A 19,164-nucleotide genomic window follows, 5' to 3' on the forward strand; every position below is an offset into this window, starting at 1 on the left:
CCTCACTGGAACCGTTCCATCTGCTAACCGCCCTTTGTCGATGTATAAACACACAGCATTGTGTAGTGTTGTGTAGTCCCCACCCCGCACCAAGCTGCCCTCCACACGAACCCTAACGTCAGCTCACTCACTCACTCACTCACTCACGGGGAACATCACACCCTGCCTCTCCCCCCCCCCCTCCCCCCTCCCCCCTCCCCCTCCCCCTCCCCCCCTTTACACCCCCCTCTACCCCTCTCCCCCTCCCCCCTCTACCCCCCCCCCCCTTTACACCCCCTCTCCCCTTTACCCCCCCCTCTCCCCCCCTCCCCCCCCTTTACCCCCCTCTCCCCCTTTACACCCCCCTCTCCCCCCTCCCCCCCTTTACACCCCCTCTCCCCCTCCCCTACACCCCCCTCTCCCCCTCCCCCCCTTTACACCCCCTCTCCCCCTTTACCCCCCCCTCTCCCCCTCCCCCCCTTTACACCCCCTCCCCCCCCACCCCCCCTCCCCCCTCCCCCCCCTTTCCCCCCCGTCCCCCTCCCCCTTCCCCCCCTCTCCCCCTCCCCCCCTTTACACCCCCCCTCTCCCCCTTTACACCCCCCTCTCCCCCCCCCCCCCCTTTACACCCCCTCCCCCCCTTTAACACCCCCCCTCTCCCCCTCCCCCCCCCCTTTACACCCCCCTCTCCCCCTTTACACCCCCCCTCTCCCCCTCCCCCCCCTTTACAACCCCCCCTTCGCCCCCCTATCCTCCTCCCCCTTCTCCCTCTCCACCACCCCCCCTCTCCCCCTCTCCCCCACTCCCACTCCCCCCCAGACCCTCTAACCCCCCTCTCCCCCCCTCTCCCCCTATCCCCCCTCCCCTATCCCTCTCCCCCTCCCCCCCCTCTCTCCCCCATCTCCCTCCCTCTCCCCCCCTCTACAACCCCCCAACCCCCCTCTACCCCCCCTCTCCCCCTCTCCCCCCTATCCCTCCGATCCCTCTCCCCCTCTCCCCTCCCTCCCTCTCCCCCTTTACACCCCCCTCTCCCCCCTATCCCCTCTCCCCACTATCCCCCTCCCCCACCCCCCCTCTCTCTCCGTTTCCCCCTCTCCATCTCGTTCAAGAAGGAACTGCAGAAGCTGGAAACATCGAAGGTAGACAGAAATGCTGGAGAAACTCAGCGGATGCAGCAGCATCAATGGAGCGAAGGAAATAGGTAACGTTTCGGGCCGGATGATTCTCTATTTCTTCAGTCAGAGGGTGGTGAATCTGTGGGATTCTTTGCCACAGACGGCTGTGGAGGCCACAAGTCAGTGGATATATTTAAGGCGGAGATAGATAGATTGTTGATTAGTGCGGGTGTCAGGGGTTATGGGGAGAAGGCAGGAGAATGGCGTTGGGAGGGTGAGATAGATCGGCCGTGATTGAATGGTGGGGTCCTCAATGGGCCGAATGGCCTAATTCTGCTGCTGGAACGTGTGCTGTGTGGATGGTGACTCTGGAGGGGGGTGTGGGGGGAGGAGGGGAGGAGGGGGGGAGGGTGGGAGGGGGGAGGTGGTGGCACTGGTCACCCGTCACTCCGTACTTCCTGCGATCGACCATCAATAGAACACCTCACACCCAGTCCAGTTTACTGTCCCGTTGCCGAGGTACAGTGAAAAGCTTCTGTTGGCGTGCTAACCAGTCAGCGGAAAGACAATACATGATTACAATCGAGCCGTCCACAGTGTACAGATACAGGATAAAGGGAATAACGTTTAGTGCAAGGTAAAGCCGGCAAAGTCCGATCAAGGATAGTCCGAGAGTCTGCACTGAGGTGGATGGGAGGACAGGACCGCTCTCTAGTTGGTGAGTAGGACGGTTCAGTGTGTCGTTGCCTGATAACAGCGGGAAGAAACTGTCCCTGAATCTGGAGGTGTGTGTGTGTGCGTGTGTGTGTGTGTGTGTGTGTGTGTGTGTGTGTGTGTGTGTGTGTGTGTGTGTGTGTGTGTGCGTGTGCGTGTGCGTGGTGTGCGCGTGTGCGTGTGCGCGTGCATGCGTGTGCGTGCGTGCGTGTGTGTGTGTGTGTGTGTGTGTGTGTGTGTGTGTGTGTGTGTGTGTGACGGTCTGGGCTGTGTCCAGGGTCTGGAGACTGTTTTTGCTTCAGTTTTCATTCCAGCCGCTTTGTATTTCCTGATATCCGGAATGACATGTGTTTTGTGAGATTCTATTTTTACCGGTGGGGGCAGGAGGTGCGGAGAGAACCTGGTCCTCACTGCCCGCAGGAACATCGATTTCTTCCCGCAATCTCAGAGTGTGAACATTGTCATCTGTGTCAGCTCACCGCATCCCAGACAGCCCAGCTCAGCCCAGCCCAGCCCAGCCCAGCCCAGCTCAGCCAAGCCCAGCCCAGCTCAGCCCAGCCCAGCCCCAGCCCAGCCCAGCCCAGCCCAGCCCAGCCCAGCCCCAGCCCAGCCCAGCTCAGCCCAGCCCAGCCCAGCCCAGCCCAGCCCAGCCCAGCCCAGCTCAGCCCAGCCCAGCCCAGCCCCGGGGGGGGGGGACAAAAGACAATACATGCAGTAGAGGCCATTTGGCCCTTCGAGCCAGCACCGCCATTCAATGTGATCATGGCTGATCATCCCAAATCAGTACCCCGTTCCTGCCTTCTCCCCATATCCCCTGACTCCGCTATCTTTAAGAGCCCTATCTAGCTCTCTCTTGAAAGTCTCCAGAGAACCGGCCTCCACTGCCCTCTCAAGCAGAGAATTCCACAGACTCACAACTCTCTGTGAGAAAAAGTGTTTCCTCGTCTCCATTCTAAATGGCTTACTCCTTATTCTTAAACTGTGTGTGTGTGGCCCCTGGTTCTGGACTCCCCCCCAACATCGGGAACATGTTTCCTGCCTCTAGCGTGTCCAAACCCTTAATAATCTTATATGTTTCAATGAGATTCCCTCTCATCCTTCTAAACTCCAGAGTGTACAAGCCCAGCTGCTCCACATTCTCTCAGCATATGACAGTCCCGCCATCCCGGGAATTAACCTTGTAAACCTACGCTGGGCTCCCTCAATAGCAAGAATGTCCTTCCTCAAATTAGGAGACCAAAACTGCACACAATACTCCAGGTGTGAGGGGGGGGGGGGGGGCGGGGAGATGGAGCGGGGCTTTGTGTCCGCTCCCAGCCCCCCTTGACCCGATGATAGAACCCCCACACTGCACAATGTCATCAACACCAGCTGATTGACCCAAACAACAACCGCAGTGGAGTGGGGGGGAGATGGGGGATGGGGTGGGGGGAGAGAGTGGGGGGGAGGGAGTGGGGGGGAGAGAGTGGGGGGGAGAGAGTGGGGGGGAGGGAGTGGGGGGATGATGGGGCAACAGGGCGAGAGATGGGGCAAGAGAGGGAGGTGAGCGGGGGAGGGGGTCAGGGAGTGGGGGGGAGGTGAGCGGGGGAGGGGTCAGGGAGTGGGGGGGGTGGTCTTTTCCGCTGACTGGTCAGCACACAACAAAAACTTCTCACTGTACCCAGGTACACGTGACAATAAACCACACTGTACTGTACTGTACTGAGTGGGCTGGCACGGACAGGATGGGCTGAAGGGCCTGTCCCCTGCAGTAGTGTGTGCCCAGACTCTGTGGCACTGATTGCCAGGAGCTGAGTATTGATCGGCAGTTGCTTTACACCGGCAGCTGGAAGGTTTAAATTCTTTTAATTAAATAGCGGTGGAATAAAAGATGAGTGTGGGTGTGGGGGCAGGATGTGCTGCAGACTGTCAGGGTGGTGGCTGCATTACTCTGATGTATTCAGCAGCAGTGCTGACCTGGACTATCGCAGTCCACAGTGCAGCCAGCATCAATCTGCCATGCAAATGCGGTCAAAGTGACTGCAGCTGCACTGGTGCTGAAACAACTGGACAAGGCGCGCATTGTGATGGGCCATGTGTTGCAATAGGCAATAGGTGCAGGAGTAGAGGCCATTCGGCCCCTTCCAGCCTGCACCATTCGCCATTCAATATGATCACGGCTGATCATCCAACTCAGTATCCTGTACCTGCCTTCTCTCCAAACCCCCTGACGTGGGAGTTCCGTCACCGGGGAACTGCGAGGGGTTATCCCATATCACTAGAATTTAGAAGATTGAGGGGGGATCTTATAGAAACTTACAAAATTCTTAAGGGGTTGGACAGGCTAGGTGCAGGAAGATTGTTCCCGATGTTGGGGAAGTCCAGGACAAGGGGTCACAGTTTAAGGATAAGAGGGAAATCTTTTAGGACCGAGATGAGGAAATCATTTTTCACACAGAGAGTGGTGAATCTGTGGAATTCTCTACCACAGAAGGTAGTTGAGGCCACACAGTTCATTGGCTATATTTAAGAGGGAGTTAGATGTGGCCCTTGTGGCTAAAGGGATCAGGGGGTATGGAGAGAAGGCAGGTACGGGATACTGAGTTGGATGATCAGCCATGATCATATTGAATGGCGTTGCAGGCTCGAAGGGCCGAATGGCCTACTCCTGCACCTAATTTCTATGTTTCTATGACATTATTAAGAGCCCTATCTAGCTCTCTCTTGAAAGTCTCCAGAGAACCTGCCTCCACCTCCCTCTGAGGCAGAGAATTCCACAGACTCACAACTCTCGGTGAGAAAAAGTGTTTCCTCGTCTCCGTTCTAAATGGCTTACCCCTTATTCTTAAACTGTGTGTGGCCCCTGGTTCTGGACTCCCCCAACATCGGGAACATGTTTCCTGCCTCTAGCGTGTCCAAACCCTTAACAATCTTATATGTTTCAATGAGATGCCCTCTCATCCTTCTAAACTCCACAGAGTGGACAAGCCCACAGCCGCTCCATTCTCTCAGCGTATGACAGTCCCGCCATCCCGGGAATTAACCTGGTGAACCTACGCTGGGCTCCCTCAATAGCAAGAATGTCCTTCCTCAAATTAGGGGACCAAAACTGCACACAATACTCCAGGTGCGGTCTCACCAGGGCCCTGTACAACTGCAGAAGGACCTCTTTGCTCCTATATTCGATTCCCCTTGTTATAAAAGCCAACATGCCATTCGCTTTCTTCACTGCCTGCTGCAAGGGAGAGCCGCTAATGTTAGTAACGAGCGCGCAATGTCCCGTCCCCCTCCCCCTCTCCCCCGACCTCCAGTTCAGTTTAGTTTGTAGTAACGTCTAGCGCAGCACAGTGAAAAGCTCTTAGTGCAGTTTCAGTTTAGAGATACAGCGCGGAAACAGGCCCTTCAGCCCATCGAACCCGTGCCGACCAGCGATCCCCGCACACTAACACTATCCTACACACACTGGGGACAATTCACATTTACACCAAGTCAATTAACCTACAAACCTGGAGTGTGGGAGGAAACCGGAGCGCCCGGAGAAAACCCACGCAGGTCATGGGGAGAACGTGCAAACTCCGTACAGACAGCACCCGTAGTCGGGATGGAACCCGGGTCTCTGGCGCTGTGAGGCAGCAGCTCTACCCGCTGCACCACCACCGTGCCACCCGGTTTGGGGCAGGTGCCGGTCGGCTGCCGGAGTGCCGGGACCGTACGGTGCTGTCGGTCAATCTCCGCAGGTCAGCAGAACTACCCGCTGACCAGTGAGAGAGTTCCGGCCACAAACGCCCGCATGTCCGGGCCCTGCCCCGCACCGCACGTCACCGGTCTCCCTGGTTACCGGCCCCGTCTCCACACCGTGCCGGGAGCTCGCTCCGGCCACATGCTGACCGCCAGGCCATTCACCCCGCCATGCCCCGCCCCTCTGCTAGCCCAGTGCCCGGGCTGGGCCCACACCGACGGCACGGTATCCGGTGTCACCCTCACCACCGACTGACCACCGTGTCTGAGGTCAGACCACCGGTCAGTGACCCCCCCGCACAGCTCCGGCCAAGTCACCTCCAGCCCAGCAAATACATCATTCATTCAGTTAGCCCGAGGACCAGTTATGTGTAGAATCTACCCTCCACTCATCTCCCCTCCCCTCTCCTCCCCTCCCCTCCCCTCCCCTCCCCCTCCCCTCCACCCCTCTCCTCCCCTCCCCTCCCCCTCCCCTCTCCCTCTCCTCCCCTCCCCTCCCCTCCCCTCCCCTCCCCTCCCCTCCCCTCCCCTCCTCCCTCCCCCTCCCCTCCCCTCCTCCCCCTGCTCCCTCCCCTCTTCTCTCCCTCCCTCCTCCCCCCACCTCCCCTCCCCTCCTCCCCTCCCCTCTCCCGCCCCCAAGCCCCCCCTACCAGTGCAAATGTCCCTCCCCTCCCCTCCCCTCTCCCCTCCTCCCCTCTCCTCCCCTCTCCTCTCCTCCCCCTCTCCTCTCCTCTCCTCTCCTCTCCTCTTCCTCTCCTCTCCTCTCCTCTCCTCCCCTCTCCTCTCCTCTCCTCTCCTCCCCTCTCCTCTCCTCCTCCTCTCCTCTCCTCTCCTCCCTCCCTTAATTCATTGAAAAAAAACTCCTTCAAAGTCCTGTCCCTCTCCTCTCCTCTCCTCCTCCTCTTTATTCCTCTCCCTCTGCTCCACACGAATGACTTCTCCTCTCCCCCTCTCCTCTCCCCTCTCCTCTCCTCTCCCCTCCTCTCCTCTCCTCTCCCCTCCTCTCCCCTCTCCTCTCCTCTCCTCCTCTCCTCTCCTCCCCTCCCCTCCCCTCTCCCCTCCTCTCCTCTCCTCTCCTCTCCCTCCCTCTCCTCTCCTCACCTCCCCTCCCCCCTCCTCTCCCCCTCTCTCCTCTCCTCCCCTCCCCTCCCCTCCCCTCCCCTACTCCTCCTCTCCTCTCCTCTCCCTCCTCGCTCCCCTCCCTCCCCCTCTCCTCTCTCCTCTCTCTCCTCTCCTCCCCCTCCCCTCCCCTCCCCCCCCCTTTCCCTCTCCTCTCCTCCCCTCTTTCCTCCCTCTCCTCTCCCCTCCTCTCCTCTCCTCTCCTCTACTCCGCCTCCCCTCCCCTCCCCTCTCCTCCCTCCCCTCCCCCCCCTACCTCTCCTCCCCTCCCATCCCCTCCCCTCCCCTCTCCTCTCCTCCATCCTCTCCTCCGCTCCCCTTCTTGACCATTACCCCGTGGGAGAGAGGGGGAGAGAGGGGGGAGGCGAGGGGGGAGAGGAGGGGAAAGGGGGGAGAGGAGAGGTTGAGGGGGAGAGGTTGAGGGGGAGAGGTTGAGGGGGAGAGGAGGTTTGAGGAGGTTTGGGGGGTTTTGGGGGGTTTTGGGTGGGTAAGGGTTAATTTAAAGGGGCACTGACCGTGGTGAAGTTGCTGGCGGAGCAGTGGGCCCCACTGAAGTTGCAGTTTTTCAGCATGTCCTCGATCTGGTGGCCGGTGCGGTTGAAGATGTCCAGCATGTTTGGGGGGGGGTAGCCCTGCTGGACGGCACGGTGAGCGTCGGTGCTCTTGGGCGGGAGTCCGGTCATGTTGGCCAGGTGATAGATGTCGGCATCGGTCAGCGCGGTGTGCCGGAACCGGTTCATGTTGCAGATGGTGACGGCGGGGAACGGCAGGTGGTGGCGAGGAGCAGCGTCCAGCGCGGTGAGGTGGTGGTAGTGGAGGTAGGTCAGCGAGCAACTGACCACCTGGTAGACCACCAGCAGCAACGAGCAGAGGCAGGCCAGAGCCCAGAGTGCCGGCTTCACACCGCAACCGCTGGGCACAAAGACGTGCCGCAAACCGTGCAGGGAACTGGTGTCGGCAAAGCTGCCCATGTTGGCCGCCATCATCGGCACGCTCTCGTCCAACAAACTCCTTCTCTCACATTCCACCCCCTCCCCACCCTGCTCACCCTCCTCCGAGAACGCAATCTTGCAAACTATCTCCAGCGGCATCTCCTCCCGATCCACACCAACTACAGAGAGGGGGAGAGGGAGGGAGGGAGAGAGGGAGAGAGGGATGAGAGGGATGAGAGGGATGAGAGGAGCAGCAGAGAAAGGAGGGAGGGAGAGAGAGTAGGAGAGACGGACGGAGAGAGCCTGAGAGAACGAGAGACCAAGAGAGAGATGGGGAGAGAGGGAGGGAGAAAGCAGAAGAGATGGAAAGAGGGAAGGAGAGAGGGAGGGAGAGAGAGCGCGCGGAGGGAGAGAGAAGGAGAGAAAGAAAGAAAGAGAGCGGGAGAGAGATGGAGAGAAGGGAGCGGGACTGAAGGAGACGGAGCGAAAGAGAGGGGAGAGAGATTGAGAAATGATGAGAGAGAGAGGGAGAGAGACGGGAGGGGTGGAGAGAGAGAGAGTGAGAGTGAGAGAGAGTGAGAGGGAGAGAGAGAGAGTGTGTGGGTTAGGGAGACCCACACACACACACACACACACACACACACACAGACCACGCTGGCTGGCTGGCTGGCTGGCTGGTGGAGCAGTCGGAGTTGCGTTGCGCTATCAGCTCAGTTACAGCTGTCAGCGCTGGAGCCGGTGGATAAAACGCTGCCTTTACTCTGGGCGAATACAACTGGCGGCTGCTTCATAATTCATGAGAGACTTCATCATCATCATCAGCATCACGCTGGCGGTGACCCCCACTTGTTGCTGCCTGCCCCTCACCCCTTACACACTAGCCCTTACACACTCGCCTTACACACTCGCCCCTTACACACTCGCCCATACACACTCATCCGTACACACTAGCCCCTTACACACTCGCCCCTTACACACTCGCCCCTTACACACTCACCCTACACACTCGCCCTTGCACACTCATCCATACACACTCGCCCGTACACACTAACCCCTTACACACTCGCCCTTACACACTTGCCCCTTACACACTTGCCCCATACACACTACCCCCTTACACACTCACCCTTACACACTAACCCCTTACACACTCACCCTTACACACTTGTCCCTTACACACTCACCCTTACACACTTGTCCCTTACACACTTGCCCATACACACTAACCCCTTACACACTCTCCCTTACACACTAGCCCCTTACACACTCACACGTACACACTAGCCCCTTACAAACTCGCCCTTACATACTAGCCCCTACACACTCGCCCCACACTAGCCCCTTACACACTCGCCCTTACACCCTCGCCCCTCACACACGCACCCATACACACTAGCCCCTTACACACTCGCCCTTACACACTAGCCCCTTACACACTAGCACCTTACTCACTCGCCCATACACACTAACCCTACACACTCACCTGTGCACACTAGCCCCTTACACACTCACCCATACACACTAGCCCCTTACACACTCACCCCTTACACACTCATCTGTACACACTAGGCCCTTACACACTCACCCTTACACGCTAGCCCCTTACACACTCGCCCTTACACACTAGCCCCTCACACACTCATCCATACACACTAGCCCCTTACACACTCGCCCTTACAAACTAGCCCCCTTACACACTCACCCATACACACTAGCCCCCTACACACTCACCCCTTACACACTCATCTGTACACGCTAGCCCTTACACACTCACCCTTACACGCTAGCCCCTTACACACTCGCCCTTACACACTAGCCCCTCACACACTCATCCATACACACTAGCCCCTTACACACTCGCCCTTACAAACTAGCCCCTTACACACTCACCCGTACACACCAGCCCCTTACACACTCACCCCCTACACACTAGCCCCTCACACACTTGCCCCTTACATGCTCGCCCCTTACACACTCACCCCGTACACACTCACCCCGTACACACTCGCCCCTTACACACTCACCCCCTTACACACTTGCCCCTTACACACTAACCCCATACATACTTGCCCCGTACACACATGCCCAATACACACTCACTCCCGTACGCACTCGCCCTTGCACACTTGCTCCCTTACACCCGCCACCTTACACACACATCCCTTACACACATAATGGGCGAGTATCCTTGCATACTCGCCCATTATACACTCTCCCTCTCCCCTTACACTCGCCCCTTACACATTTGCCCCCTTACATACTCACCCTCGCACACACACCCTATACTCACTCCCGCTCCCATTACACACTCGCCCCCTTACACACTCGCCCTTATACACCCCCTTACACACTCCCCTCTCCCTGTACACACTCACCCTGTACACACGCAGTCACAAAGAAAGACCATCAACGTCTCGACTGCATCAGAGGATCAATGACATTCGGTCTGTTGATGGTCAGTGGAGCCTCGCTGACCAGTCACATCAGCCCGGGTCAGCAACTCAAACGGCCAGAGCAACGGAGACTACAGTGAGTGGTGGACACTGCCCGCCCCATCACAGTACTGACCCCCCCACCATCGAAGGTCCATCACAGTACTGACCCCCCCACCATCGAAGGCCCATCACAGTACTGACCCCCCCACCATCGAAGGTCCATCACAGTACTGACCCCCCCACCATCGACGGGATCTACAGGAGTCACTGCCTCAATAAGGCAGCCAGCATCATCAGAGACCCACACCACCCCTGGCCACGATCCCATCTCACTGTGACCATCGGGGAAGAAGGTACAGGAGCCTGAAAACCGTGACCTCCAGGTTGAACAGCAGCTTCTTGCCAGCAACCGTCAGGCTGTTGAACTCTGCACGACACTAACCTCAGTGGTAGCTCAGCACGGATCTACAAGGCTGCGCACACTGGCACAGAAACAGGCCCTTCAGCCCAACGCACCCATGCTAGCCAATGTGTAGGCAGGAACTGCAGATGCCAGCTTAAACCGAAGATATGCACAAAAAGCTGGAGTAACTCAGCGGGACCGGCAGCATCTCTGGAGAGAAGGGATGGGTGACGTTTCAGGTCGGGACTCTTCTTCAGATGGGATTGTATTGATTATGGTAGAGTTATTGATTGTTTAGTTTGTGTACAATAACTGATGCAGCTGAATAATTGATGGTATATTTACGTGTGTGTGTGATTGGGTTAAAGAGGCTGTAAAGATGTTTCGTAAATACATCGCTCCCTCCCACACCAGCCCCTGTTGCAAAGAGGTCCTTCTGCAGTTGTACAGGGCCCTAGTGAGACCACACCTGGAGTATTGTGTACAGTTTTGGTCCCCTAATTTGAGGAAGGACATTCTTGCTATTGAGGGAGCCCAGCGTAGGTTCACCAGGTTAATTCCCGGGATGGCGGGACTGTCATACGCTGAGAGAATGTGGAGCGGCTGGGCTTGTACACTCTGGAGTTTAGAAGGATGAGAGGGCATCTCATTGAAACATATAAGATTGTTAAGGGCTTGGACACGCTAGAGGCAGGAAACATGTCCCCGATGTTGGGGGAGTCCAGAATCAGGGGCCACACACAGTTTAAGAATAAGGGGTCGGCCATTTAGAACGGAGACGAGGAAACACTTTTTCTCACAGAGAGTTGTGAGTCTGTGGAATTCTCTGCCTCAGAGGACGGTGGAGGCCGGTTCTCTGGATACTTTCAAGAGAGAGCTAGATAGGGCTCTTAAAGATAGCGGAGTCAGGGGATATTGGGAGAAGGCAGGAATGGGGTACTGATTGGGGATGATCAGCCATGATCACATTGAATGGCAGTGCTGGCTCGAAGGGCCGAATGGCCTCTACTCCTGCACCTATTGTCTATTGTCTATTGACTCCTGACCTTCTGGCTGCATTTCTCACCCACCATCCTCATCTTTGGACACCGTGTGCGTAGGGGAGAGGGTCGGGGGCTGGAGATGTCCTGGTCGTGTTGCTCCTGGGCCTGGCCAAGCTGGCCATCCACGAGTCACAGCGCCAGGGGGAAGGGGGCTCTGCCCGAGCCGACTGCCTGACCGCCCCTTGTCCAGGGTCACGTCCACACCCGGGTGGGTCAAGGCGCTGTCCTGGGGGTTTACGGGACCGCTGGGGGCGGAGGTCACCCTCCATCTGGGATTGTGACATCGATGTTTAAGGATGTCTGTCTCACATACAGTGGTGGTTGGTTTAGCTTTGAATCATTTAGTTTTAGACTATTTATTTAGAGTATTTAGACAATAGGTGCAGGAGGAGGCCATTCGGCCCTTCCAGCCAGCACCGCCATTCAATGTGATCACGGCTGATCATACACAATCAGTTCCCCGTTCCTGCCTTCTCCCCATATCCCCTTGATTCAAAATTGCTGGAGTAACTCAGCGGGTGCAGCAGCATCTATGGAGCGAAGGAAATACGCGATGTTTCGGGCCGAGACCCTTCTTCAGACTGATTCAGACTTCCCTTGACTGAGCTCTATCTAACTCTCTCTTAAATCCATCCAGTGACTTGGCCTCCACTGCCCTCACAACTTGAATTCCACAGACTCACAACTCTCTGGGTGAAGAAGTATTTTTCTCACCTCAGTTTGAAACGGCCCCGTGTAGCAAGACCGGACAGGTAGAGGGAAACGTTCTTTATTAGTGAAACAGCGTTCGAACTACACACGGACATGGTCAGTAATAAACGATCAAAGCTCCTGGTGTAACAGGTGTAACAGGTGTAACAGACACAACATGTGTAACAGGTGTAACAGGTGTAACAGACACAACATGTGTAACATGTGTAACAGGTGCAACATGTGTAACAGGTGTAACAGGTGTAACAGGTGTAACAGGTGTAACAGGTGTAACAGACACAACATGTGTAACATGTGTAACAGGTGTAACAGGTGTGACAGGTGTAACAGGTGTGACAGGTGTAACATGTGTAACATGTGTAACATGTGTAACAGGTGTGACAGGTGTAACATGTGTAACATGTGTAACATGTGTAACATGTGTAACATGTGTAACAGGTGTAACAGACACAACATGTGTAACAGGTGTAACAGGTGTAACAGGTGTAACAGGTGTAACAGGTGTAACATGTGTAACATGTGTAACATGTGTAACAGGTGTAACAGGTGTACAGGTGTAACAGGTGTAACATGTGTAACAGGTGTAACAGGTGTAACAGGTGTAACAGGTGTAACAGGTGTAACAGGTGTAACATGTGTAACAGGTGTAACAGGTGTAACAGGTGTAACATGTGTAACAGGTGTAACAGGTGTAACATGTAACATGTAACAGGTGTAACATGTGTAACATGTGTAACAGGTGTAACATGTGTAACAGGTGTAACAGGTGTAACAGGTGTGACAGGTGTAACAGGTGTAACAGGTGTAACATGTGTAACATGTGTAACAGGTGTGACAGGCACAACAGGTGTAACAGCCAGATGCTGTTGTTGGCGTGATGACCAGGGGTCGGACAACTGTGAGGGGTTTGTGGGCGGTGAAGGCCGGGAATGCCGGACAGCCAAGTAAAGGGCCAAGAGCTCGCGGTCCAAAGAGCTGTAATACCACTCGGGGGGGGGGGGGGGGGCACAGGTGCCCCAGAGAGGAATTACCAGTGAGTTGTGAATCTGTGGAATTCTCTGCCACAGACGGCAGTGGAGGCCGATTCACTGGATGTTTTCAAGAGAGTTAGATTTAGTTCTTAGGGCTAACGGAATCAGGGGATATGGAGAGAAGGCAGGAACGGCGTACTGATTGGGGATGATCAGCCATGATCACATTGAATGGCGGTGCTAGCTTGAAGGGCCAAATGGCCTCTACTCCTGCACCTGTTGTCTATGTTCCTCTGGCCGTCTCCTACACTCAGTGCCTCTGTGTCACTGCCCAGTATCTCTGTGTCACTGCCCAGTGCCTCTGTGTCACTGCCCAGCGCCTCTGTGTCACTGCCCGGTGCCTCTGTGTCACTGCCCAGTGTCTCTGTGTCACTGCCCAGCGCCTCTGTGTCACTGCCCAGCGCCTCTGTGTCACTGCCCAGCGCCTCTGTGTCACTGCCCAGCGTCTCTGTGTCACTGCCCAGCGTCTCTGTGTCACTGCCCAGCGTCTCTGTGTCACTGCCCAGCGCCTCTGTGTCACTGCCCGGCGCCTCTGTGTCACTGCCCGGTGCCTCTGTGTCACTGCCCAGTGTCTCTGTGTCACTGCCCAGTGCCTCTGTGTCACTGCCCGGTGCCTCTGTGTCACTGCCCGGTGCCTCTGTGTCACTGCCCAGTGCCTCTGTGTCCCTGCCCGGTGCCTCTGTGTCACTGCCCAGTGCCTCTGTGTCACTGCCCAGTGCCTCTGTGTCACTGCCCAGTGCCTCTGTGTCACTGCCCAGTGCCTCTGTGTCACTGCCCGGTGCCTCTGTGTCACTGCCCGGTGCCTCTGTGTCACTGCCCGGTGCCTCTGTGTCGCTGCCCAGTGCCTCTGTGTCCCTGCCCGGTGCCTCTGTGTGTCACTGCCCAGTGCCTCTGTGTCACTGCCCAGTGCCTCTGTGTCACTGCCCAGTGCCTCTGTGTCACTGCCCAGTGCCTCTGTGTCACTGCCCGGTGCCTCTGTGTCACTGCCCGGTGCCTCTGTGTCACTGCCCGGTGCCTCTGTGTCGCTGCCCGGTGCCTCTGTGTCGCTGCCCAGTGCCTCTGTGTCACTGCCCAGCCGCTCAATCAAGAGTGAGGATGGGATTTCTCATCTCACTGCTTCACTGCCACTGTAGCTCTTGTATAATTTATACTCCTGCCTCTAACCCCAGCCCATGTTTACACTCCCTTCCCCTGTGTTTAGTTTAGTTTAGTTTAGAGATACAGCGCGGAAACAGGCCCTTCGGCCCACCGAGTCCGTGCCGACCAGCGATCCCCGCACACTAACACTACCCTACACACACACTGGGGACAATTTACATTTACACCCAAGACAATTAACCTGCAAACCCGCACGTCTTTGGAGTGTGGGAGGAAACCGGAGCGCCCGGAGAAAACCCACGCAGGTCATGGGGAGAACGTGCAAACTCCGCACAGACAGCGGCCGTAGTCGGGATCGAACCCGGGTCTCTGGCGCTGTGAGGCAGCAGCTCTACCCGCTGTGTGCGTTGTCTCTCTCTCTCTCTCCCGCTCCATCACCTTCAGGTAAATGACAGCCATGTGTAACGAGGTACAGGGAACAGCTTTGTTCTGCAGCGACCCAAACACACCAGATAATACTGGACATAAGTACAATCCAGTCAAACTCTAGTCCAATAGGTAGAGCAAAGGGGAAAATACAGAGTGCAGAATATAGTTCTCAGCATTGTAGCGCATCAGTTCCACAGAGGGGTCGGGGGGAGAGGGGGTGTGAGGGTGGGGGGTGAGAAGGGTGGGGGGGGTGTGTGTGTGTGGGGGGGGGGACAGGGTGGGGGGGTGTGTGTCGGGGGTGTGTGTGGGGGTGTGTGTGTGTGGGGGTGTGTGTGTGGGGGTGTGTGTGGGGGTGTGGGGGTGTGTGTGTGGGGGTGTGTGTGTGGGGTGTGTGTGTGGGGGGTGTGTGTGGGGGGGTGTGTGTGTGGGGGTGTGTGTGTGGGGGTGTGTGTGTGGGTGTGTGTGTGTGTGGGTGTGTGTGTGTGTGTGTGTGTGTGGGTGTGTGTGTGTGTGGGGGTGTGTGTGTGGGGGGGTGTGTGGGGGGGTGTGTGTGGGGGGGTGTGTGTGTGTGTGTGGGGGTGGGTGTGTGTGGGGGTGTGTGTGTGGGGGTGTGTGTGTGGGGGTGTGTGTGTGGGGGTGTGTGTGTGGGGGTGTGTGTGTGGGGGGGTGGGGAGTGAGTGAGCCATGATTTGTCCTCATCACTGATCGCTGGATAATGTGACAGTTCCCAGACTGGGGTCAAAGTACCGCTCCGACACAGGCCCTTCAGCCCACCCCATCCATGCTAGCCACAACAGCCTCGTTACAGTTAGCCAGAGGGTGGTGAATCTGTGGGATTCTTTGCCACAGACGGCTGTGGAGGCCACAAGTCAGTGGATATATTTAAGGCAGAGATAGATAGATTGTTGATTAGTGCGGGTGTCAGGGGTTATGGGGAGAAGGCCGGAGAATGGGGTTAGGAGGGAGAGATAGATCAGCCATGATTGAATGGCGGAGTAGACTTGATGGGCCGAATGGTCTAATTCTGCCCAGACCCTCTGACCAACGGCGTCATCATGAGATTCACGAGGATGTTGCCAGGACTAGAGGGTGTGAGCTACAGGGAGAGGTTGAGTAGGCTGGGTCTCTATTCCATGGAGCGCAGGAGGATGAGGGGAGATCTTATAGAGGTGTATAAAATCATGAGAGGAATAGATCGGGTAGACGCACAGAGTCTCTTGCCCAGAGTAGGGGAATCGAGGACCAGAGGACACAGGTTCAAGGTGAAGGGGGAAAGATTTAACAGGAATCTGAGGGGTAACTTTTCCCTGGATCCACTCCCCACCTATCCATGTTCTCCACAGATGCTGCCTGACCCGCTGAGTTACTCCAGCACTCTGTGAAACGTCACCTATCCATGTTCTCCACAGATGCTGCCTGACCCGCTGAGTTACTCCAGCACTCTGTGAAACGTCACCTATCCATGTTCCCCACAGATGCTTAAGGATAAGGGGGAAATCCTTTAAAACCGAGATGAGAAGAACTTTTTTCACGCAGAGAGCGGTGAATCTCTGGAACTCTCTGCCACAGAGGGTAGTTGAGGCCAGTTCATTGGCTATATTTAAGAGGGAGTTAGATGTGGCCCTTGTGGCTAAGGGGATCAGGGGGTATGGAGAGAAGGCAGGTACGGGATACTGAGTTGGATGATCAGCCATGATCATATTGACTGGCGGTGCAGGCTCGAAGGGCCAAATGGCCTACTCCTGCACCTAATTTCTATGTTTCTATGTTTCTATGTTACTCCAGCACTCTGTGAAACGTCACCTATCCGTGTTCTCCACAGATGCTGCCTGACCCGCTGAGTTACTCCAGCACTCTGTGAAACGTCACCTATCCATGTTCTCCACAGATGCTGCCTGACCCGCTGAGTTACTCCACACTCTGAGTCACTATCCATGTTCTCCACAGACGCTGCCTGACCCGCTGAGTTACTGGGGGGTTGTTGGGTGGGGGGTGGGGGTCACAGAGGGGAAGGTTGTGGACTGGCAGAAGGATGCGTTGACTTCAAACCTCCCTGGAGCTACGACTGATTGATCCCATTTCACGCTCCCTGCGGCCAGTGTTGAAACGCTGCAGCAACCTTCGATGAAGCTGATCACAGGACGACATCTTCACAAGGACTTAACTCGTCCACTGCCCGCGGCCAGGCTTTTAATTATCCTTGTCAGCACGGAATAGCAACGAGACAGCTCTCATCCCCCTCACTCACTCAGCACCAATCACACCCAGACACACACACACACACACACACACACAGTGCTTGAGTAACTCAGCGGGTCAGGAGGGTGGGAGATTGCAACCTTCACATGGTCCGCTGAATGCAATTAACCTGCTGTGCACAATCAAATAACATCAAATAGAACAAGTTGTCCTACAACCATAGGCTGTGCACGTCACACACAAGATGCAGCGGGTGGGTCAGGCAGCATCTGTGGAGAACATGGATAGGTGACGTTTCACAGAGTGCTGGAGTAACTCAGCGGGTCAGGCAGCATCTGTGGAGAACATGGATAGGTGACGTTTCACAGAGTGCTGGAGTAACTCAGTGGGTCAGGCACTCAGTGGAGGCATGGATAGCAGTTTCATTAATGCTGGAGTGAAGGAAAATAGGCAAGCATCTGTGGGGATGAAAACCGCGTGAAGGAAATAGGCAACCACTTTCACAGGGTCGATAAACATCCGGGAAGGGTTTCGGGCCCATGGTGAAACGTTACCTATTTTCCTTCGCTCCAGACGTTTCAAGGAGATTCGAGCTGCTGCACCCGCCTGAGTTTCTCCAGCACTTTTTCGTCTACCTTCGATTTTCCAGCATCTGCAGTTCCTTCTTAAACAGTCTCTCGATGGAATCGTGAAGCTGGCTGGCGGGTGAAGATAGACACAGAGTGCTGGAGTAACTCAGCGGGTCAGGCAGCATCTGTGGGGAACATGGATAGGTGACGTTTCACAGAGTGCTGGAGTAACTCAGCGGGTCAGGCAGCATCTGTGGAGAACATGGATAGGTGATATTCCAACTTGAAACGTCACCTATCCATCAGTTCTCCAAAGATGCGGGCAGTGTCCCAGTGCTGCTCAGCAGTTGGACACTCACAGCCCATCTCAGTCTTTATGCACCCTAAACCGTGCAGTCTGCAGTTCCTTGTAGGGTACAGTAATTGTATGGGCAGTCTGTGGGCAGTGTTGTGGGCAGCGTGGGCAGCGTGTGGGCAGTGTGTGGGTAGCGTGGGGGCAGCGTGTGGGCAGTGTGTGGGCAGCGTGTGGGCAGCGTGTGGGCAGCGTGTGGGGGCAGTGTGGGCAGTGTGTGGGCAGCGTGTGGGCAGTGTGTGGGCAGCGTGTGGGCTGCGTGTGGGCAGTGTGTGGGCAGCGTGTGGGCAGCGTGTGGGCAGTGTGTGGGCAGCGTGTGGGTAGCGTGTGGGCAGCGTGTGGGTAGCGTGTGGGCAGTGTGTGGGCAGCGTGTGGGTAGCGTGTGGGCTATGTGGGGATGAGCAGCAAACTCTGCATCAATTGTGTTCACTTGAGCTCTGCCAATAACAACACACAGATTGCAGATTAATTATTGAGGAGCGTTTACTGTGATAATTGTTCTCCTGGGATCCATCGCTCCCCGCAACACACGCAACACACACGCCCGTCACTCCGGCTAAAGCACGCCTGATGCACGCCTTGCACACGCCCCACACACGCCCCACACACGCCCCACACATACCTTACACTTTACACAAACATTATACACACCTTACACACACCCCACCTGGGCACGGCCTGTCTGTGGGTCTCCGTGTGCACATGCGTGCACTCCTGTGTCCGTGCGCACGTGTGTCCGTGTCCACGTGCGTGTTCTACCCGTGTGTCAACAAGTAAAATAAACCTCACTCTAGCTCCACGCGTGTGCGTGCCGTGTGTGCAGGTGTGCGTTACGTGTTTGCGTGCTCGTGTGTGCGTGTGCGTGTGCATGTGAAGACGCGCATTTGCGTGTGCGTGTTCTTGCTCGGTCCAGTTTACTACCCCGTGTACCGAGGCACAGTGAAAAGCTTCTGTTGCGTGCTAACCAGTCAGCGGAAAGACAATACATGATTACGTCTCACTCCAGCACTGACCGGTCCGTTATATACACCCCCCCCCCCCCCCCCCGTACTGGAGTATGGGCTACAGCAGGTTAATGATGGTCCGGGGCGATGCCTTCTCTCCCCCCCCACACCCACACCATCCATCACTGTCATTAATGGTTTGACGTTAATGAGTTTCAGTCAGGACGGGATCAGCTGTGGGAGCCGGCAGCATGTTGGTGATGTCTGACGTCAATCTGCCCGACCGACCGACACAGATTCACACGCGTGTAGAGAACAGGGAGCCCCCCCACCCCACTGACCCCAGGGTTACACCTGCCCCTGCACCCCACTGC

General features: G+C 56.4%; 2 protein-coding genes across 2 annotated transcripts in view; both read right to left on the bottom strand.

The window, feature by feature from the left end:
* Positions 1 to 7,138: 7,138 nt before the first annotated feature.
* On the bottom strand, positions 7,139 to 8,349 carry LOC129693616 (acid-sensing ion channel 4-A-like). The gene has a single exon (XM_055630407.1). It carries the CDS (start codon positions 7,733 to 7,735, stop codon positions 7,139 to 7,141), a length of 597 nt encoding a protein of 198 aa, XP_055486382.1. The 5' UTR covers positions 7,736 to 8,349.
* A 3,818-nt stretch (positions 8,350 to 12,167) lies between these two features.
* LOC129693617 (dentin matrix acidic phosphoprotein 1-like) overlaps positions 12,168 to 19,164 on the bottom strand; it is a 35,603-nt gene continuing 28,606 nt past the window's right edge. Inside the window, exons 2-4 of the mRNA XM_055630408.1 lie at positions 14,100 to 14,277; positions 13,416 to 14,067; positions 12,168 to 12,288 (exon numbers count right to left, since the gene is read on the bottom strand). Coding sequence (XP_055486383.1) covers positions 12,168 to 12,288; positions 13,416 to 14,067; positions 14,100 to 14,277 — 951 coding nt within the window. The remainder of the gene's footprint in view (positions 12,289 to 13,415; positions 14,068 to 14,099; positions 14,278 to 19,164) is intronic.

This window comes from Leucoraja erinacea, unplaced genomic scaffold, assembly GCF_028641065.1.
Source record: "Leucoraja erinacea ecotype New England unplaced genomic scaffold, Leri_hhj_1 Leri_369S, whole genome shotgun sequence".
NCBI lineage: Eukaryota > Metazoa > Chordata > Chondrichthyes > Rajiformes > Rajidae > Leucoraja > Leucoraja erinaceus.